The sequence below is a fragment of the Varanus komodoensis genome, unplaced genomic scaffold (genome assembly GCF_004798865.1).
Source record: "Varanus komodoensis strain SLA01 unplaced genomic scaffold, ASM479886v1 scaffold53, whole genome shotgun sequence".
NCBI classification, from domain to species: domain Eukaryota; kingdom Metazoa; phylum Chordata; class Lepidosauria; order Squamata; family Varanidae; genus Varanus; species Varanus komodoensis.
The window spans coordinates 4177672-4200537 of record NW_025336126.1 but is presented as its reverse complement, the minus strand read 5'-3'; the positions used below and the strand labels follow the sequence as shown (position 1 = coordinate 4200537).

Sequence of the window (22866 nt, the reverse complement as noted above, 5' to 3'; positions counted from 1 at the left end):
CGGAGGGGGCGTGGCCGCGGCCGGGACGAGACGAGACGAGAAGCTGCTGGGAAAAGCGCAGGGGAGGAAGCGAGTCGAGGCGGTTGCGGGGCATTGGCGTGGCTGGAACGTGGAGGAGGCGGGAGAAGGCAACCGAAAATCGTGGTTCCGGTGGGGGAAAGTCCTTCGCCAAAAACGTAGTCGGCTTTTCTTCTGCAAATATATATAGGGATTTACAAGGGTAAATATAGAAAGGGGTTTTTTAACAGACTTTATTGTGGTATTAGCCTACTGACGGAGCTGATCATATCAGCTATGTGAAGTGCTATGCTTAGTTGTGTATCTATCTCATTATTACACTTATATGCTGATAATTTCCTCTTGCATGGAAACAAAGGGAGCTCATTCAAGTTTCCTTCGTGCTTTTGCATCTGTACAAACACCCTGCGAGGTAGGATAGGCTGAGAGTGCGTGACTGGCCCAGTGTCACCCAGTGAGTCTCACGGTCAAGCCAGAACGAAATTCTTCTTTCCCAAGTTCCAGGCCAGTACTCTTAACCACTTGCACAACACCGTTATGAAATTTACATGTTGATTACTATAGCAAAAGACATCCCTATCAAGCCGTCTACAGAGTCGGAGATTAAAATACAGAATTTTATTGCTGGGCAGGAGGAACCCTGATCCGATACAGCATGGCTGTCTCTTGTTCTTAAATCCTGCTTGGAATAGTTTCCATTCAAATATGAATTGAACTTACTCATGACTAACAAGCCCCATTCACTTCAGGTGGGACTTGTGATGGATTTTACCCAAAATGTTTAGAATTGAAGCTAATAGCATAACAGTAAGTAAACTAACAGCTTGTCTTCCTGCTCAAAAAGGGCACTCATGGTGGCTGACAGTAAAAGCTAGGTTAAAAATGATAAAGCAGCCTTATAACACAAGAACAATAAAAGAAGTAACCAGTGTCAGCCAGTTCAAAGCTGCTGCAGCAATAGTTGTTTATTGATGGTGGGTTCTGTCCTGCCATCCCAGCAAGAAACTTAGGAGTCCCTTCCTGCAATTCATAACAGTCAATGAAATAATATACTATATCTGTGATCTACAGCTCAGTGTCAGTTGCAGATAGCGCCTGGAAAAGATGTGGGTGGTAGCTCTGTCCTTACCTATAGACAGCCTCCTAAGCTGAAGCAGTAGCAACAAGCCACATAAAAGAAGCAAAAGGACAAACCAGAGGCAATACAGTGCCCTTTTAGCTACATAGAGAATGCTATTTTTAGGGTCTCAAAGCCATCCAAGAACTCTGGTATAGGACAGCATATTAAAAAAATGAATAAATAAAATCAGCCCTGTTGAAAAGGAGGTGGTCTACTCACATGGCATATTGCCAACTGCCAGAAACTTTTGAGGAAGAAACACTGTACTTGATAAACCTTTGATTCCCATTTTCGCTTTCCCTGTCATTTTCTCTTTTTCATTTTTTCCCCTCACTGCTTTTATTTGAGGTTGGGGTGGGATAGGGTTGTATCCAGTGTTAATCCGTTTTAAGTCTGATGCATTTTTATGGGTCTGTGACTAAGGTTGGATACAAGCGTATATAGCTTATCTTGTGTGAAGAAAGGGGACATTGTAAGTACTTCCAGGTTTATAGGAGATAGATGATAGCTTGCATAGAGTAACACAACTGTGAGATTTAACTTCCCTTTACTGATTTCAGAAAATGAACAGGGTTATAGGAAAAACACCCTACACTGCTTTTCATTTAGACAAACCAAAATAAAGTAGGTCACAAACCAGAAATGGGATAAAATAACTGAAAATCAAAAAATGAAACAGCAAAACAAAGAGAAAGTGAAAGTTCATTAAAAAGCCAGATGTTGCTGAAATTGCTTTTGTCAGGAAATGGCTGGACAAACAAATGTGTTTCAGTCAGGATGGGCATCCCTCCAAATATTTGAATTTCAACTCTTAGCGCCCCTGACCACTGTTCATGTCAACAGGGTCTTCTGGAAGTTGAAGTCCAAGTCTTTGGAAGATCTACCTTTTGCCTGCAGACTTCAGTTGATTGTGGGAATACATCACAAGGGGCTGGTCTGATTTCAATGAGAAGACCTCCTTCTGCACCGTGGCCAGATGAACATGAACAGGCCTCAGTGTGGCGAGGAAGAGGAAACCCTCAAAATATAGAGATGGGATTGGCCTATAAGGGAGAAGACTCAGAACAGGCAGGAGAGACTTGTACTTTCCAGACATTTTGCCCTACATCTCCCATCAGCCATACTCAGTGGTAAGAGCCGAAGTAAGTTGTGGGCCAAAACATTCAGAGGCCCATAAGTAGCCCACCACTGACTTTGAGCTAGCAGGTCAGAAGGGGAACTTCTGGAGTCCTGCAAGACCAAACTTGGGCTGCAGTGATCCTATGCACACTTCTGAGCAGGCATATATTTATTTATTAGTTAGATTTACGATTTTTATAAATTTACCTTAAAACGAACTCAAAGTGGCCTACATCATTCTCCTGCTCTCACAACAACCCTGTGACCAGCCCAACGTCACCCAGTTGACTCCATGGCCTTGCAGTGTCAGGGACTCTGGGCTGGAGTGGCCAAGCAGGTGAGTAGCTGCTGGAACAGACCACATACCACTTATTCACCTGTACAAGCACATCATCATGGAACTGCTCACTGCTGATACCTGCATTGGTCCCCCATTCAAAAACTTCACCTTTCTTGCCCTGTGCTCCAGGCAGCACCAGATAACTGAGCCTGACAGCATCATACTTCCCACACTCTCTCCATCACATGGTTGTTCAAGGGGATTGTGGGAAATGAACATGGCAGATAGATTCACCCATCCCAGTGTTGCTTGGAGCACCACTGCCTGCTGCCAATGCCAGGTAACCACCACAGCCTACCAAAGGAGGAGGGGTCCCACCAGAGGACACTGACCAGATGCCCTTAAATCTGGAGCTGGTCCTATTTTTAAGTTGCAAGGCAGAAAGAAGTCTCCAGATGTTTTGGACTTCAGCCTCTAGCATTTCTGACCATTGGCCACACTGCTGGGAGGTTTTTGGGGTTGTAGTCAAAAACACCTGGAGCAGCATCACCCTGGTTTTGAGGATGCTTTGCCTTTGCTAGTGTGCAAGAAGCCAAAAGACAAACCAGAGACAATAGGGTGCCCCCTTAGCCACCTGAGGAATGCTATTTTAGGGTCTAAGATCATCAGCCCCATTGAGATGCGGGGGTAGTTTGCTAGTGTGAATGGCTAATGCTGAGAGACAAAAATGTCCCGAATCTCTCAGTGGGGACTGGATGTATCTTATCTGTGGGGCATGTGCCTAAGACTTTAATGCATCAGGCAGTGCCTGGCCTTCCCCTGCAAGTGCTGAGACGGTCAAGGTAGATTGCGAAGTAGCCGATAACATGATTGTAGAACAATCATACTTTATTTAGTTTATCAGGGTTCTTGCAGCGGAATCAAAGCAAGCTGATCACAAAGGTATCACAAAAATCTCTTGGCCCCTGCATGAAATTCTGTGAGGAAGGTAAAGCAATCGCACAATAAAAACGTTGGGTTGGATCCAGACAAAGACATACTTACAGTAGACATTTAAATCAAGAAGGCCTAAGTTAGTTGTGTCTAACTTTAGACTTGCTGGAACATGGTACAGGTTGTAGACTTTTTTCTGTTTCAAATTGTTTAGGATTATATTGCTAACCTAGATCTCTCTCTCTCTTCTGGAAGCATTCCTAGCCTAGGGGACAAACCCAGCTGCCCCTGCCCCCTTCACCTCGGTGCACCCCCTTCCCCTTAACCATTCATCATTTGATGGTTTCTCAGATTCTATCCTATTGTATTATATTCTAAAAGGATGACATGCCTCTCCCGTGGCTTAGTTATTGATTGTAGGAGCATTCTTGGGGGTGGGGGGTACATTTGCCCTACCCCTTTGCTTTTTGCCCCATTCACCACTGAAATGTAGCCCCTGAGAGGTTGTCCAAACTTGAATGTTCCCCTTCATTTGAAAGGCATTTGTCAACTCTGTCATAAGAAGTAATGTAGCCATTAAAAACAGCCTGATTGCAGAGTCCCACTGCTGCAAAACAGCCATGAAATTGCTCAAGCTCAGTAGTAAAGGCAGAAAGCACTCTGCCTGAAAGTGTAATGAGCACACACGTACCTTGTATATGTCTTGTGTGGCTGAGGTGAATACATGCTTTTAGTGTGCATGTTTGTGCAGTGCAAGCATGCACACTAAGTGAAAACTACAGTGGTGCAGCCTTTAGCCCTTTTGAATAAATCCGGGCAACAAACTTAGACTTCCGGCCTTTCCACACACAATTCTCACCACTGGACAAACAACCAGCTACGACTGTTACTTTCTCTTCAGATTGCAATCCTTTTAGCTGGACTACTACATTCTCTGCTGGGAAGAGCAGGCCTTCCTAAGGCTTGCACTAAATTTGGGCATGGCCCTGTACATTTCTTAATGAAGCATGAAATATAAATAGGTTATCAATCAATAAATACTCCAGGAGCCAGGCTGAATTATTGGTGATGACTGAGACTAGACTGGACCTCAAATGGGTTTTCTCCTGCCACCACCTGTATTTGATTCTCATATGATAAAGTTTCCTGACCGAAGTGTAGTTTTATATAGATAGATGGATAGATAGGTAGGATAGGAAACAGATTATCTTTAGTAAAAAAAAAAAAAAAAAAGTCCCAATTTGGGGGAAGAGTTTTCACCACCAGATGGTGCCAGAAGTAATACCTTCTACTCCACGAGATGAGCATCGATATGACACCCACCACACCAGTCAAAGTATGTCTTTCTGCCTTGCCAACTTCCTAAATCCCTGTTTTTCTAAAGCTTGGCCGCCACTCCTCTCCCAGAGCGAGGGCGAGGAATTTGGACTCTCCACTCCCCCTGTACTAACACACTGCGCTAGACCCTCTCTCCCTCTCCCCCCTCCCTCTCCCTCTCCCCCCCCCCCCCGCTCCCTAGCCAAGCCCCCAGGAAGGTGGAGTGGTACTTCCAAGGACTGAAATTCAATCTCTTCGCTGTATTACTCCTCTCTCTTCTCCTGGAGCTCTTGCAAGGGAAGGAAGGAAGAAGAGGGAGAGAAAGTCGTGATTAGAAAGATTGATAGGAGGGGATTGGAAAGAAGAAATGTGCATTATATAGTTGAGAAACTGGGAGGCATGTTGGGTGTATACAGAGGAGCAAGAGAGAGACAGATGGAGCAGCAAAATTGAAGGGATGGATGGAGAAGATGGACAGAGATAAAGCGAGAGGGATGTAGTGGGTGGAGAGAGAAATAAGGGAGGGGGATCAACCAGAGCTGCAGGGGCAGGAAGGGATGGGCAGCAATTTAGAGATGGAAACATAGAGGAGGATGTGTCTAGATAAAGAGAGCTGCAAGGGCAGGGGGCGCGATGCAGGGCTTCAAAACTGTATTATGCTGCGGGTCAGAGGTCTGACTCTAGACTTTACTGGTAGAGAACCAGGACAGACAGAAAGTTTCCTGATGCCAGTGAGCCATTAAGGGGATGCTCCTGCTTGCTTTTCTAAATACCGCAAGAGAATAGCTTTAGGCACCACTGACACCACCTGGAACCAGGTAAGACCACTAAATCCATCAATTTAATACTGCTCCTTCTGTCAGACTGCTCTCTGGAGACCTGCGGCAGGGAAGGGCAATCTTGTAACCTCCAAATAGTGGGGGACTGCAGTACCCATAATCCTGAGCCATGGAGATGATGGGAGTTGTAGTCCAAATCAACAGTGCAGTATCAAGATTCCCTACTCCAAAATTATTCTTATGCATGTTCTTCCAGCCTTCGGGGTCTACCTTTGGGTTTGCACACGCGCGGTGAGGTATGAGCTGATGGAATGCCAGGATTCTGGGGCCAACAACCATCACTGAGCCCTTCCAGTTGTATCTCCTTTCAGCCTTCCAGGGGGCCCTTATCAGCCAATAGAAGCTTGCCAGAAAAGGAAAAAGGAAGGACTTCGTTTATTTCATATGCAGCATTTTTATTCTGCTCATCATCCAAAGAAGCCCCTCAGGGCAGGAGCTGAATAGCGAGACAGACCCAAACCACAGCACGGAATTGAAAAGACACCACAGGAAGGGAAAGGGTACAAGGAGGGAGGAGGGGCAGGGAAGCCAAATCCAGTTTTTAGTTCAAACTGAGAAACCGGTTCTTCGTTTCAGCGGTCTTTTAGGTGTTCTTTCTGGCAAGGAAGCCCCCCCCCCCCCCGCCCTGGTTCTGTTTGGCTGATAGTTAAGGCCACCGCTACTTTCCTACTTTGGTGGACCCGGGAGCAAGAATCCTATGGATCCCTCCCCCACGGCGAGCCATGCTAGGAATAGACGCTCAAGCTCCCTGTGGCACAACCCTCAACAACGCAGACTCCGGAGCGCTGATGTTGCTCAGAGCAGCGGCCTCGGGGACGCCATAGGGCGTAGCAGAGTTTGCGAACTCTGCTGGGTTCTTTAGGCCCTGCAACTGGCTCTGGCAAGGCAGGATACTGCCCTCCCAGGCTCCTCTGGGGCCAGTGGGTTGCTTTAGTTTTTGCTGAGCCTGCTCTTGCAATTTTGGTTAAGCACTGAGAAAAAAAAAGCAGGGAGATGTTACCCGTCTCCCCGATACCGGGAAAGAACGTCATTCTTGCCAGGTTGGGCAGCAATTCATATGCAGGAAATAGCCCGATCAACCATAACAGGAAACTTAGAAAAGAAAGCGGACAACTTAGCCAGGATTGCAAACCTCTTCTCCTACCACCGATCCTGAATGGGTTAACAAGTGCCTGGAGCTGGTTCCTGAGTCCTGGGTGGGGCTGGGGTTATGCGGACACACAAGCCCCTGTGACGGATGCAAAGTATGCTCCCTCGCCCCCGCGACCAGCTGCCCCGGCTCCTTTTGTCTCAGCTGCTGCGTTCAAATGCCAGCAGATGAATAAAGAAAGGGAACCCATTTGCTGAGAAAGTACCGCCAGCTATTCCGTTCCCCGCGCCGCCCCGCGTGCACGCACGTCCACACGCGCACCACATGCACCCACCCAGTCCTAGGGCAATGTAGGCGCGCGCACAGCGGTGGTGAGGGACCCACATCCGTTGCCCTGCCTGCTGCCCCGTCAGAGATCACCACGCTTGAAGTAAGGGGGTGCCAGCTTTTGCAGAGGAAGGGATGGGGCAATGCCTTGGTCTTGGGGGCTTCTTGTCTGTGTCCGCGGCCCTATGGAACTCCCCCGTTGGCTGGCTGAGATCATGCTGGTCCCATTAGCCAGCTCGCAATGGAGTTTGGCCCTGACTGGGCTGCAAGCGCTCGCCAATTAGCAGTTGCGGCCGATGGAGCCGAGGAAGCCCCGCGGTCTCCCGGCTCCCTGCTGCATCGGTGGGGTGATAACTCTCGCAAAGGGCAGGTGCTGCACACGCTGCGGAGGTCTTTCGGCCCTAGGGCCAGCCCTATGCTTAGGCAGGTGCCAAACGCGGGGTTGCCACTTTTACAAAGGGGAGCACCAGGGACATTGCGGTCCAGCTCGGTTTAAGTGACATGGGAAGGGGAGTTGGGGGCACAGCATGGAGGGAAGGGTGAGCAATCCTTTCTTCAGTGGCCCCCAGCTGACAGTTAGGCTCGTGGGGAGGTGGAAATCCTTCCATTAACATTGGTGAAGACACCTTTTCTAAAGTATACTGCAATGGGGATTGCGGGGAGGGGGCTGCTGTGCATGAGAAGGGGAGGGTTAACCCTTTCAGTTCCCAGGTTCACCCCCCCCCTTTGAAATTCAATTTCTGCATGATGTTATGCCAAGGAAGACCCCTCTTCCATAGGAATGAATGGGGTTCTAGGAAATAGTTCTGGACTTTTGAAATGACGTTCAGGGCCATGTCCAGGCCTCTGAAACACCCTGAGAGCAATTCTAACTTGCAAAGTGCCCAGTTTGGTGAAAAAGAAACAAGCGGACGTTAACAGCAGTCAGTTTTGACAGAAATGGATTTGGAAGTTTACAGTAGTCAAATTGGTGGAGAGTTTGAAGTTGTATGTCTACCAGAAATGCAAACCTCTTTGGGCTAGCAGGAACCCTTGTTAAATTCTGTGTTTGTCCAGGAAGAAGGCTTTTCTGTAGTGGCATCCCAATTTTAGACCAGCATCCCAAAGGAAGGTCAAATGTCTTTTGGCCCCAGCATTATATCCTGGTTTTCTTGCTTGGGTTCTGCTTGGTAATTTTGATATTATTACACCTTGTCATTTTATATGAATCTCCATGATTTGCTGTGTTCTTTTATTGCATTGTACTTTTATCATTGTATGTTGCCCTGTACAGTTAATCAAGAGGAAGGGCAGGTAATAACATTTTAAACAATTAAATAAAAAATAAATTATAGCTCCAGGGTATTACACATAACAGGAGTCATGAGGACTGATGTAATGTAGTGGCAAAAAGACAGAACTACAAATCAGAAAGTCTCCAGTTTGAATATCATCTCTGCTATGAACTGAATAGGTAATCTCAGTCTTCCTTCCCACCATCTGAAATATGAGGCAATAATATTGACTTATCTTATTCTTTGGAATGAAAAATGGTTAGCAGTCTTGAAAGTGCTATGAAAATGGTAAATATTTATAGCAGCAATTAATAACCATATTGAAGAGAAGCTGTTCCTTCCCTGAGATTGTGGCAATATACAAGCACTTGGCGATAGGATGGGATATAAATGTCTGTAATAAATAATACATAAATAATGTCAATTGGCTTAATTATGGCTGTGATCCTATGCCTATTTAGACTATTTAGGCATAGGATTGGACTGTAATTCACTGCATAACAAAGACTTATTTAAACAATAAATTATTTGTTGGCAGACCCCATCTGTTTTTGGAGTGATTTCTGAGAACAAAGCCATGTGGAAAACATTACAGAATTGATCATTCTTCTGGATTCTTGAGGAATGAGTTGGAGCTACAGAAATCTACCAGAGCTTGGTTTAAACATCCATTTGAACAAGCCATTCTGATATAATATTTTCTAGGTATTTTCTATGGGAATGGTTCCCACTGAGTAAGATGTTACTGTGAAGCAGAAGTTTAGTGCTGTTTGTGGTGTTGTTTTGTGGGTTTTAGGACAGTAATACCAGACAGTATCAGTTAAACAGGATAAACTTTGCAAGAGCAGAGCTGCCAACACAAGGCAAAGCTTCTTGCCAAAACTCACCTCTTCTGTAAGTTATGTCACTGTGCAGCCCTTGTGGGGCTGCTCAAAAAGAACCCACTGAGAGCAACAGAACCAGGATGAGTGCACATAGAAGGCTGCAGCCTCCTGGGCACACTTACCTGGAAAGAAGCCCCAGTGACCATTGTGGGACTTACATCTAAGTAAACAGAGGATTAGCTGAAAGCTTCGTCCTTTCCCTTAATGCAAGTGATAATCTTTGCAGGTGTATTAGAAGAGAAAAACATTTCAAATTCAACCATCTCTGTGTAGGAAAATACATGATCCTCACATGTAGGCTGTGATTTGAGTAACTCCTTAAGCAGTTGTATGTCCAACGAGACTGTCATACTTTTTCTGTGTGGCTGCAGGATAATCTCACAGAACGATTAAGATACAACCATGGGGTTGGATCCAGATTTAGTCACAGAGTAGATGCTTTGAAGTCAATTGAACCTATAACTAACCCAAAACCCACTGCTTAAATGGGTCTATTTCAGTGTGATCAACTGGGATCAACCCATGATACTTCTCTTTAATTCTGTGTAGCATCAAAGTGATCTGAAACTGGTTAAAGAAACTGAAAATTAAAAAATATGAATTGTAGGGCTGGAAAAGGAACACCGGGGGGTGGGGGGCAATAGAAGTGACTGAGGGGCAGGAACGACTCCCCTTGGTGAGGAAAGTTCACAACATTTGAGGATGTTCCGATTAGGAAAGAGGCATCGTGGGGATGGAGACGTGATAGAGGTGCATAAAATTCTGTTTGGTGTGCAGAAAGTGAACTAGGAGATCTTGCTTTCTCTCTTCCTCCCTCCCTCCTCACTGGTGGGTGAATCAAAAGAGAGGACAAGGTATCCAGTGTTAATCTAGTTTAAGTCCTGTTCATTCCAGTGGGTCTATATCTTAGTAGGGTGGAAATCATTAGGAAGAAAGAAAGCTACTACTCATTGATTTACTTCCAGGGTGTATATACTGCTCTATACATAAAAAGGCTTCCCAGCAGGGAACAATAAAAAGAAAGAATAAAGATACAGCAAAAATGGAAATCAAATCATGTTATCTAAACCCATGACTGGTCAGGATTGTTCAAATGAAAATGCTTCAGCAGGCACTGAAAACAAAACTGCTTTGGTGCCTGCCTGGTGTCAAGAGGCAGGGAGTTCCACAGGGGCCAGTGCAATGAAGGCTCTTCTCCAAGTGGAGTTGACATGGACCTCGGGATGAGCTGAAACCACCAGGAGCACCTCATCAGATGACCTCAGTGATCAAACAGGCTGTGTATTATGTCACGGCTATATATTTCATGGCTGTGTATTATCAACGGCTTCAGGGCAATATATTTCTGGATATCTTGGGTGCCATGAGAGGAAGGGGGCATTGCCCTCTTGTGCTGCTCCCGGTCTCCCCTGAGGCACCTTCTGGGCTTCCGTGGGAGCAGACTGCTGGATTAGGTAGACCTTTGGTCCGACTCAGCACAGCAGTTTTTATGTTAGCCTCCTTTCTCCTCCGGCAGCCCACTGCATTCCTACGGTGGGTAATGAGTAGGGGGCTGCCCTTCTGAGGCAGCTGGCTCAGCTTCTATGTTGGACATGGAGGAGGGATGGGCACGGAGTGACATCCACAGCACAGGAGCTTAGAAAACAAGGTATGTGTAAAGAAGGGTCAAGATCTGCTTTTGTGTGTCAGGTTTGTGTGTGTGTCTGTATGTTAGAGCGAGAGCAAGGGAAACTATCGGCTTTCCACAAAACTGTTGCAGAAAGAAAGGTGAAATAGCTGCAGGACGTCTTTTCATTGGCAAAGCTAGAATCTCTGTATCTGGAAACCCCCTTGCCCAATTTCAGAAGTTGATGGGGAAGGGTTAAAGCTACCAGACAGCTGCAAAAATGAGTTTGGCCATGCAAACGCTTCATTTCACCCTGACCTTTGGTCAAAAAGCTAAGCCAGGGTGTGAGGGCATTTGAAACTTCTGCTGCTGCCCCCTCCCCCGCCCCCCTCCCTTCCTGCATGTGAACAAGGAAGACACTGCTGTGGGGAAGTTCACGGTGCCAGAGCTGGAGGCGTGATGATATATTCAGTCACGGATGCCAAAAACCCTCTGCCTTGTCCCCCAGAAGACCACCTAGTTTCTGTTGCTACTTTCATTCCATTCTGAGTGGCTTATAAGAACTGGTTGCAAGATGGTCTACAACAGGATGAAATAAAATGGTGCACCAGTTGCCTGTATATTCCCAAGCCTAACTCAAAGTGCTGGTTTTGATCTATAAGCCATTATGTGGCTCACAGTACCTGAAAGAGCTTCTTTCCTGCTATGACCCCCCTCCCTGCCCCACCTCCCTGGCATAAACTTCGGAACAGTCTCTTCTAAGCACCTCTCTGAGGGAGGTTCAGTGAATTGCCCAAAGGGAGAGGGCCTTTTTGGTGGTATCCCTGGCAATGGCAGTACACTCTCCCCCACAAAGCTCACCTGCTGCCAGATGGCACCAGATCTGGCACCAGATCAACACCTTCTTCTGTCCCTTGGCAATTGAGTGACATGTGATGGGCTGTTTGCTGCATAAAGTCACCGCAGGCATTAAAAATTAGTCCTGGCTAATCGATGTAGATGTTTACAATTTTGTATGTTTTAATTCTGTTGTAAGTCACCTTGAAGTTTTGGGTTTTGTTTTGATTTGAGAAAGGTGTCTAAGAAACTGTAATAGTAACAATAAAGCAAAACAAACAAACAAAAACCAACTCCACATTCCTCCAGCCCACCAATATATTGCTAAACCATCTAGCCTTCAGAACTCTTCTTACCAAATCAAGAACGTTTATATTCTGCTTTTTGAGGATTCAAAATGTTTTGCATTGGTTAATGGAGTGAAACTTATTTGCAAGCCTAAGAGTCTCTGGGGTTTCCTTTTATATGGTAAGGTAAGCTAGTGTTCTTATTTTCTGCCTTGCCCTTGGCAGTTGAGGCTAAGCTCAGAGGCTAAGCTCAGTTGTATGGTGTTGAATGGTACCTGCCTGCTATTTGGGTACCTGCTGAGGCCCCAGGGCCCCCACTCACAAGCCTTACCACTAACAGTTATTCTGAGTCTCCCATTAAATGCTTTGCAAAGTATAATAATGCAACACTATATGCCATCTTAATATTTTGTCATTCATTATACAGATGCTTTGAAAAAATAATAGTCAATGTATGTAAATGAAATAGAAAATGATACATAGCTAGTGAAGAGGAGAAAAACATGAAGATTTGTTAGATGTCATCAAGTCATTCCTGACTTACAGTGATTCTATGAATGAGGGCTCTCTAAATGTCCTGTCCATGACCTGATAAGCAGGGATGCTTAGCTGCGGCTTCCCTTATGGAGTCCATCCATCTTAAATTTGCTATTTCTTCTGTCTTTGACATACCCTAGCATGATTGTCTTCTCCAGAGAGTTCTGCCTTCTCATGATGTTCCTGAAGTATCACAGCCTCCGTTTTGTCTGTTTTGCTTCCAGGACAAGTTCTGTCTTAATCAATCTACTTGTTCATTTTTCAGTCAGTCCAGGGTATTTTGAAAGCTCTCCTCTAGCACCCTGTTCCAGCACAACATAGTATCAGTTAAGCAATCCATTTGAATAATGGAGAATAAAAAGCTGACATCATGACAGGAATATTTACAAAAGAGCAAATGTGAATCAATCTTCATTTCCATGCTATAATGTTCTTTCCAAAATTTTCCAAGTTGATCTCCAAGATCCCTTCCAAGGCAATGATTCTAAAATTCAATAAATGGATCCCATTCAGTCAAGAAGTTTGGATGATGCAGTCTACCATATCTCAGCCTAAGTACTTCACCAAGTTTTAATAAACTTGGCTACATTCTAAACTTTGCTGACACCCTCTTTGTATGAACTTTTCCTGGTGCTCTATGCTATGCTGGGCCTCTGGATCTAGCTATCATTTTAAATTTCCACAAGAAAAGGCAGAAATGCTACAGGAGAGACTCCAAGTGAATTGTGTAGGCAAGGCAGGTTTGATGCTTAAGCAAAAAACAGAAACACCTTCAGTCATTACTAGCTCATCTCTATGTGGATAAAAGAAAAAAACTTCCCAAATCTAAATATGGGAATTGCCCAGACCCTGAACATCGATATAACCTATTCATGTGCCCAGTTCTGCAGTACATGATGGTTTTGCTAGGAAGAGGCAGTCCCTGCTTCTTTCCCAGAGTTGTGGAAATTGTGACCATCAGGTGTGTTGGAGTACAGCTCCCATCATCTGTCACTACTGGCTAGGCTGACTAGGACTGATGGGAGTTGCTGTCCAACAGCTTTGGAGGGCTAGAAGCTGCCCATCCTGTCCTATCCCACGATTTAGGGGAATGCAGGCCTTTTTTCTCTTCTGCACCTCCCTTCTACTGTCTTGGCAACCCCACGTTGGATTTTTCCATCTTAATGTAGGGCTGTAAGCAAAGGCTGTGACGTCACGATCCTTGAACTCAGTGTGGGTGGTTGAATGAGGACCTTCACAGATAGCTGGCTTGATGTTCCCCATGCTGTTTGGGGCCAGTGAGGGAGGCCCTGGCAGCATCAATGCCCCATTCATCCCCTTGGCGTCATTACAAGGATGGGAGGTGGGCGGAAGGAACGGAATGCAAGGGAGAAAGCATTCCAAGGAACGACGGAGGTGCCCTATGGCCAGGGATCATGAGACCAAAGCGTGTCCCCAGCCAGTCTTCCATAGGACATTGCAACAGCCTTGCATGGACAGCATCCGAGACTCACTGTTCATTGTTCTCTTCATCACCCTGTTGTGAGTTGTAGCGTTGTACAAACTAGTTCTCTTCTTGCTGTTTACGGCTGGGATTCAATGGACACGAATGAATGGGCAATCCTTGCAGCCCGTCGCCATAGTCTGCCTGCCTGAAGGATTCTCAGCCACCTCGGAAAGTAACTTGAGCCATCTGCAAGGTAGGAAGAGGGGGCAGAGTCTGGTTAGCCGAGGCCCAAGAACCAACCATTTAGATCTGGCTGACGGAAAGGCGGGTTTAGGGTATCCTTCCCCAGCTGGTGCCCTCCAAACAGGCTGCACTACAACTCCAATATGAGCTTACAAGAGTTGGAGCTCAACACATTGGAAGGGTGTTAGGTTGAGGAAGGTCACCTGGTGACATGAGGATGCTAGGCATACATTTTTATTTGTAGCACTGCTTTCTGCATTTCCTCTAAGGGATTTCTGTATTCTAAGGAGTTCAAGGTGGCATAAATACCTCCCTCAAGGCCTGGGTTTGGGTTAGGCAGAATAAAGCAGGTACATTGGTGAGGAATCCTGGGAAATGGCTTTGGGGGGCATGGGGGGGTAGTTTTCTGTGCTTCACTCCCAACCTAGCCTACTGCTTTCAAGTGTGGTGCAGGACATTGTAATAATCTTTCTCAGCCAGTCCGGTCAGCTTTTATGGGCAGGCTACAAAAAGTACTGGACTGGATCTAAATCCACACCGTTTAGCCTAGTTCTTTGTTTTGAGCTGGGCTGGGAGGAAATGACTGGCCCAGAATTACCCAGTGAGACCCAAGTCCTGCATTCTAAGAAGCACAGGCAAGTCTCAAACCAGAAGACATCATGAGAACCAAGGGCTCACTGCTAGAGCCTGTCTGGAAAAGACCCTGTCTAAAATCTTGAGGAGCTGCATTTGGTCAGGCCGGACAATACTGGCCCAAATGGACCGATGATCTGACATAGCGTGTGGAACCTTTTATGTTCCTAAAACAGACAGACTGACAGACACACTTGGGTGTTGTCACAGTCTCATAGAATCATGCAACGGAGAGGAGGCGATCCCAGAGTGAACTTGCTGGGTTAGACCCTACCAAGTTTGGTTCTGTTCCTTTGGACCTGAGTTGAGACAAGTATTTCTTCTTCCTCGAGTGCAAGTGTGAATTAACATAGCAAAGATAGGATGGCTCTGTTATTTTATTTATTTAAAACTTTTCTATACCGTCCCTTCACAGACATCTCGGGACAGTTTACAACAAATTAATAAAATGAATAAAAATAGAAATGCACCGAGGACTTTTGATGCGAGTTGTCCTTGTGTTTGACTTGTGCATATTTCATTCTTGCAAAGAACTGTCACAGACGGCATTTCTGCATGTCATGGCCATTTGGCCTATGTTTCTAGTCTGTGCATGTGAACAAGCCTTCCTCAACTTGGAACTCTCTGGTGTTGGACTGGCATTTCCATAATTCTCAGTGGGCTTGACAAATACCATTTGTCAAGGTTAGAGCTTCATTGACCTAAGAAACTCCTGACATCCTGCCCGGGATTTACAGAAAAGACGCACAGCTGTTTATTTTACATGAGTGCACAGGTCATCTAATGGGGCTTGCCCGAATGTTGATCTAATTTCAAGCACTGAGAATTCATTGCCTTGGGGGTTAACCATCCTCTGAACCTCCTAATTTCTGTAATTTGAGTACCACTAAGTCTCTGCCTACCTCTGCCCTGAGGAAACCTAGTGGCAGGCAGGCAACTCCTTTTGAATCAATCAGACTGACTGTTTGCTAGGCTGTCTTCAAAGAAGCACAAAGCCCAGTGAATCTGGAGTATGGTTCTTGGCCTTCAGGAGCCATGGAATGGGGTCCAGGTAAAATAGAAATATGGGAAGAGGGGAATTTGTGGATCTGTCTGAGACCTTTTCAGCTTCTAGTTGTATGCCATGCTGTTCTCCGAACCAGGAATGGTTTTGTCGGGGTAACTTAAGCTTGCTTCATCAGCTACCATGACAAGTCATGGTGTGTTATAGAATTTGTTTGTCCCATGGTGTTTTGCTGTGTCATCTAAAACCAAACAGCACAACCCACCGTACAGCTTGTTGTGTTAGGCAAACCCGCCCAGTATTATGGAAGAAATGAAGCCTGGATGACATACATTTGTTAGGGGATAAGATTTTTTTACAAGTCCCAAGAGCCCCAAACACTAGACCCCAGGTTTTTGCAGGGGACCAGAGTCTGTTGAGTCCGAAGAAAGCATATAAAGTTCTAAATGCTTGCTTAAGAGGGAATTGGATATAGCCTCTGGAAGTGAAAATCTCAAACATTAAGAAATGGGTTTCTGGTGGTTTCACAACAAAGAGCGATTAATGTAGGATCCTGCTGCCAAGGGAAGGGGTGGAATTTCCTATCTCACCCATTGGATACTCTCTCTAAAGAGATGCTTTTGCCAGACACAAGCAGGTGGGTTTGTTCCAAAAATAACTAGAGGGAATTCATGGGCTGGGGGTTGACTAGGGGAGCAGGTTTTATGGTTTCTGCTCTGCTCTGTTTTAGAAAGAATAAGAAACGATGAAATATGCAGAAACTACTGTCTATGCTGGTGCTGATGCTGCAGTTTTCAGCCCACATTTTGGCACTGACAATATTGTCTCATATATATATATATATATATATATATATGGAAATGCAAAAAAAGATTTTAATTGGCGTCTGTTGCATCCTGTTGCTTCTTCTTTGTTAAGAAAATTCAAATTCTGTTCTCAGCGAAAGATATGTTAATGCACTTATTTTGCTGAATGCTGCTTTATGTTACATTATATATGTTTGTGTGTGAGAGAGAGGTGAACAGGTTTGTTTCTTGTAGAATCTGGTAGAAAGGACAAGAAGGTGATCCAGTAACATTGGGAAAAGTATTAGATGAAAAGAAGAAATTTGCAAGCTGGAGGAACTTGCAAACAAAAGTTCTCATCTACAACAGACTTTTGTACTGCTTAGTTGCCTTTTTGAACAATAGTTTCATGCCTCCATGATAGCTAGCAACTTGACTCACATTTAAAATTGCAAAAGAATGCTGATACTCTTTGGAATCCAAATTTTGTGTCGGATGCCACATTCTGTGTCAAATGCAGCATGTCAGAGCTGTGCTTACTGAAGCCATAAGCCAGCCTTGTATTTAAAGCACTAGCTTGGTTACCATAGGCAACAAGGAATTCCACACGGCCGAGCTAACATGCTAGCAGAAGAGGGACAGGTCCCTCTGTCCCTGCTCTGCACTAAGCAAAGAAAAACGATGGGCTGCTCTGGAAGGGACTAGCTCTCCTTTCCTCTTCTACCAGTCCATTGCAGGGCACCTTACTAAACTGTCGTGGCATTATTTACAAGCAATGGTGATAATGAAAACTTTAGAAGGGCAGGCATTCCTCATGAAGTCCTCATGTCCATGCTCCAAAGGAGAGTGCAAAAATGAAGGCAGCTGAAGCCATGCCTATGAAGCAGCCATTTCTAACCATTTTAACCTCCATCAGGAGCAGGTCTTTTGCAAAGCTGATGGGTCTATAGTGCCCGTGCAAGAATAAACCAGCCTGAAATACTTTGCATGACCACTGGGAACAATTTACTGATGCTTGGAAAGTTTGCTTCCTCTACCACTGTGAGGATTGCAGCAAAACTCAGAGGAAGCATGGAGTTCTGAGGGGGTGGCAGATATTAAGTATGTTGAAAATCCACGGTAGTGTAGTGGTCACAGTGTTGGACTGAAATCTGGGTTCTAGTCCCCATTCAACCACAAAGCTCACTGGGTGACTTTGAGCTAGTCACAGACGCTCAGCCTAACCTACCTCACAGGGTCGTTGTGAGGGTAACATGGAGATGAGTAGGATAATTATGTAAGCTGCCTTTAGTTCCTTGAAGGAAAAAGTGGGATATCCATAAAATAAATATTAAATGATATGGTATTAACATTCCCACTAATAAAATATAAGTCCTATCACTACTCCACTATGGATTTTAAAAGCTGCCACGAGTGCTTGGATTAACTTTCCTTACTGCATGATCACAGAGCGGGGCCTAAGACAGAAGGCCGATCCACAGTCTTCAGAGGGTCTAACACAGTCTTTCCAATCTGCTTCTCCTCCAGATGCCTGGGACTTGTCCTGAGCTGGTCCCTTCCTACTGGTTCTCAAACGCAAGACAATCCTTTGAAGTGCAATTCTTATATTTATTTATTTAAAACATTTCTATGCCGCCCCCTCGCAATAAAGCCTCAGGGCGGCTCACAAAACATCAATACATAACAATACAATAAAACCCCAGTGCAATAAAACCTCAGTGCATTCTCGGCTAAAAATTAAAAAAAAACCCTAGTTAAATAAATAAATAAATTTACAATTAAAATAAGTTTTAAATAAAAAGGTCTTAGCCTGGTGCCGAAAAACAAATAACGAATACTGAAACTTAACAGATTAGAGGCTCCTAAACTCTCAGGAGCCTTCTACCAGCTTTGCAGGAGAAGCATCTGCCCATGTAAAGAGGCGAATCCAAACTGGAAAATTCCCTTCTGTCCCTCCCTTTCAGTAAAGCTCCAGTTTTCCCTCCGTGGGTTCTTGCTGCTTGAGCGCAGTGTCAAGAGAACACGGCTGGCCACGGGAGGGATGTACAGTCAAAGGAACCTTACCGATTATTCAGACATACAGGAAATATTTGCAGCATGAGGTAGCTCTAAAAGGGACTGTGAAGAAGCATTCTGTACAGGGTGCTTTTATAACATATTAGGCAGGCAGGCGGTTTGTAAAGGCAGTTTGCAATGAAAACAAAGGCTTGAATGAGGGCAGGCACATACTGGCTTATCTGTCTATTAGTATATCTAAGCAGGGGACAGGAGAGGAACAAGAGCTACACATAAGTTTCCTGATCAAAGATCAGCATCCTATCTTAACAGTTGAAAACTGTTCTTTGTAGTTTCAGGCTGGCTGATTTAGTCCTGACAGCTGGAGACCCTCTAACTGGGTAGCTCATTTCTCCCATCGCTTCCTTACTGGGTCAAGGACTGGGTCTAGCAACTGTTCCCCCTCCCAAGCTAAAAGCCCTTCCAAAGCAGGCTCTGCCTGAGAAATTTCACTAGGTAACCTTGAAATTTAATTCAGTGATGACTCCATGGAATCCATGGGGTGCCCACCCTCTACAGGACTTCAGCTGTCCTGGGTCCCGGCCAGGATGGCCAGTTGGCCAATGTTGTCAATTAATCCAACTCACCTTGAGGGAACCAGGTTAGGAAAGAGCACTTCACTGGTGTTCAACTGGCAGGATGTGGTGCACAGCTTTGTCAAGATACGACTCAAGTTGCATCACAAATCAAGTACTCTGATCTGTTAGAGAGAGGGAAGAGGAGGAGGAGAAACAGGGACAAGATGGAAGGCCACAAAGAGGAGAGATTAGCACAGGTTAAAGAAGTCTGTTAAAAATGAAAGGAAGAAAAGCATTCAATGAGACACACTGGTGTTCAAAAGCCCTTTGAAAGACTGCGAATGGCACTCTGCATTTCCCCAACCACCAGCTCCAAAGTGGGGTGGGGGGGTTCTTCCACTTCCCAAATTATTGCTACAATACCCAGCATCCCCTGCTCTTTTCCAGATCAGCACTGGGTTATCTGGGGACCATGTCAGAGAGGGACCGGCCAAAAAGCGGCCTAAGCCAAGCCAGCAGCACAGTCACCATCTCTTCAGTCGCCATGGGAACAAAGGTGAGGAGACATTGGAAATGGCACCAGCCTCTAGAAAGGGGCTGGGAGTGGGGGCAGAGAGACCCTGTGTCTCAACTACTGTAACCGTGCAAACAAGTCGACCCGGCTTTCTAATCCTCAAATGCTTCTTGGCACCTTTATCCCTACGAGTCTATTCAGTTTTGGATTTAATCTTGCAATTTCACATTTGTTTCCCACAGCCACATTCAGTCCGGCCTGTCCAGAAGGTACACACTTTTGGAAAGAGGGCAAACTCCATTAAAAGGGACCCCAATTCACCTGTCATCATGCGTGGATGGCTATATAAAAAGGTAAAACAGGGTGCAGAACCTCAGGTCTGCAGGGGACCCAACCAGGCCCTTTTGGGATCTCAATCCTCTTCTTCTGACTGCATCCCCTTTTTTCTACCCACTGATTTTTTGATGGTTTCCCAGCTTTCATGCAGCATCTTCCCCCTTTTAAAGGACTGGAATGCCTCTCCAAAGGCTTCATTCCTGTCAATAAACTCAGAAATGCTGCAATTTTTGGTATTTTGGGCTTTGCCACTGTTGCTTTGACTCTTTGGCTAAAGTGCTTCCCTCCTGGGAGCTTTCCAAAATGGAATCCAGCTGCTGAATTGAAAAAGATTTTCCTTCCCTGGTTGAACAGATAGGAACAAGTTGGCAGCTGGCAACCAGGATTTTGGTTTTTGTTTTTTTGAAATGCAGTTGCCCCTTTTGATACACTCCCTCTCTCCCTTTTTCCAGGACAGTTCGGGGCTTAAACTCTGGAAACGGCGTTGGTTTGTCCTTTCCAATTACTGCCTCTTCTACTACCGAGGTAATTGTCAAACATGTCTCTGGGGGTGATGGGACTTGTCCAAGGCTCTTAGAGGGCTAGGGAAGGCTGTATTCGGTAGAAGCATTGATAAGTGCACTAAGTCACATTTTGGGTGTGTGTGTGTGTTCCAGACAGCCGCGAAGAGATGGTTTTGGGCAGCATCCCTCTCCCCAGCTATGAAATTCGAACAGCGTTCTCCAAGGAGAAGAAGAACCGGCGCTTTGTATTCAAGGTCAGGTCCTTTCCTGCATCGCCCTGCACATGTGTAGCCTTGGTCCGTGGGCAGAACACCGAACGAGGCTGCTCAGATCAGTGTCAAAGGAAAGGCCCAGCTAGGCTGCCTTCCTCCTAGGAATGGCCAACAGATTTCTCCGGAAGAACCACCTGCAGGACATGCTGGCACAAGCCCTCTTGTGCTGTTGCTGCCCAGCAGCTGGTCTGCAGTGGCACATACGGCCTTTGTACGTAGAGGCTAAGGACTGTCGTGGCCAGTTTCTGCTTTTGACCCCATGGCCAGTGGGCCACACGTGTTGCTGCGGCTGCTATTGGCCTGCAACTCCCATCAGCCCTAGCCAGTTTGGCCAATGGCAAAGGAGGATGGGAGTTTAGTCTAACAACCTTTGCAAGTTGCCCAGGACAGACCTACCTGTTCTTATGTCCACCTATTGTTTATTTATTTAGCAGCTTTCTTCTCTGAGGTTCCCCAGTGGTCTCCCATTCAAGCAGTGACCAGAGACAGACCTACTTAGCTTAACAAGTTGGATTCATCAGCCAGCAAATTCTCCTCTAGCATCAGTTCTCTAGGGACTCTTAGGTGGACATGGCTCCCACAGACAAGCACCCCAAGGCAGCTCCATTGATCCATCTCTCTCTCTCTGTATTGTATTGGCTTGCTGTGGGCCTTTTGTATAGCTAATTAATCTTAATTATCCATTCAAAACAAAGCTACCCTGAAATGTTTTCCCTTACAATAAGGATAGCCCATAACAGTAAAATCCATCTTCCTCCTGCTGCTATTTTGAGGATTGCACCAAAGTTGAGAGAGTGGCAGATGTCCAGCTAATGCAAAAGTCTTTCTGCTTCAATCCCGTGACACCCACAGATGTCTAGGCAGAACTTGGACCTTCAGCATCCAGCACACTAGCTTTTCTAATGCACCGTGATCCTTCCTCTTAATTAATAATGTGTTAATTTAAAAATAGGCAGTGGTTGGAATGGGTCTTTAGCAGGTAGTGTAACAGTAGAGGAAGAGAATGAGGGACAATAATGAGAAGGGTTGGTGGGAGAAGCTGCCAAGGGCTGTCGAATCTGCTGCGATCCACAACCAACCTGCCAAAGGTTCAGCAGATTCGGCATCTTGTGGCTCTGGAAGGCAGAACTTCTGAGCCCCCTGGCAGAGGTGCAGCCAGAGCCACTGGGCTGGAGGCTTCTTCAAGTCCCATTATTTTGCCGTGAAGCGGGCCGTGCTGACTGCAAGGCCTGGAGAGTCCTTGGGAGAGACGGTGTCGGAGGGCCCCTTCCTCACCGAGTCTCCCCCAACACTGCAGTTGTCCCCAGCTGCCTTTGCTCCTTCTGCTCTTTCACAGCAGTGCTTTCACTCACTTGCCTGGAAGTCAGAGGGGCAGCAACCAAGCTGGCCGTGGCATCTGCCCCTCCTCCTCTTCCTCCCTGCACCATTGTCTGCATGAGAGGCTGATGAAGGAGCAGGTTGCGGTGCGGAAGAGGAGGGATCCCGGGTGCTCATGTCAAGGGGTCCCGGCTGAGCCGTGGGCCTTCAGCAGGTGTCCTGATGCCAGCCATGAACCAGGGTGCGGGGAACAAACCGGTCCACCCTGGGCTTCTCCTCTTCTCCTTGGGTCACCCACCGGTGTTTCTGTGCTCCTGCTGCCCCCTTGAGGATGTTTGGACCACTACCAGGACTCTCTGTTGTTCCCTCTCACAGGCTGAACATCCTGGCATGAGGACCTACTATTTCAGCGCAGACACCCAGTTGGACATGAACAGCTGGATCAGGGCCATGAACCAATCAGCAGTGGCGGAGGGCGACTACGGAAGCTGGTAAGGGAGGGGGAACAAGCAGCCCTGTGTGGGGTTAGCTGCTGGCCTGCTGGAGAAAAGCCTTTGGGGGTTCTCTGGCTCGGGGAGGGGAGGGGAGGCTAATCCTCCATTTTCTGAGATGGGAAAGAGGGTCTTGTGAATCCCAGGAAGGCAGAGGTGTCAAACCACTCTTTGCCCAAGAACCAAATTCCATTGCAGAGAGCATCTTCAGGAGCCACATCCCAGCAGTGGGCCGGGTTCAAGGCACAGGGAGCGGCCCCAGATGCTAACAGATTTGAGCTTAAAGCCCTGCTAGTAACAAA

At 46.1% G+C, this 22866-nt stretch overlaps 1 protein-coding gene across 1 annotated transcript in view; it reads left to right on the top strand.

Annotated features, from left to right (window-relative positions):
• The window catches only part of PLEKHA4 (pleckstrin homology domain containing A4), a 40485-nt gene that overhangs the window by 1296 nt on the left and 16323 nt on the right, over positions 1-22866 (top strand). The window contains exons 2-7 of the mRNA XM_044447719.1: positions 6-220; positions 19579-19687; positions 19888-19998; positions 20434-20506; positions 20638-20738; positions 22449-22564. Coding sequence (XP_044303654.1) covers positions 6-220; positions 19579-19687; positions 19888-19998; positions 20434-20506; positions 20638-20738; positions 22449-22564 — 725 coding nt within the window. The remainder of the gene's footprint in view (positions 1-5; positions 221-19578; positions 19688-19887; positions 19999-20433; positions 20507-20637; positions 20739-22448; positions 22565-22866) is intronic.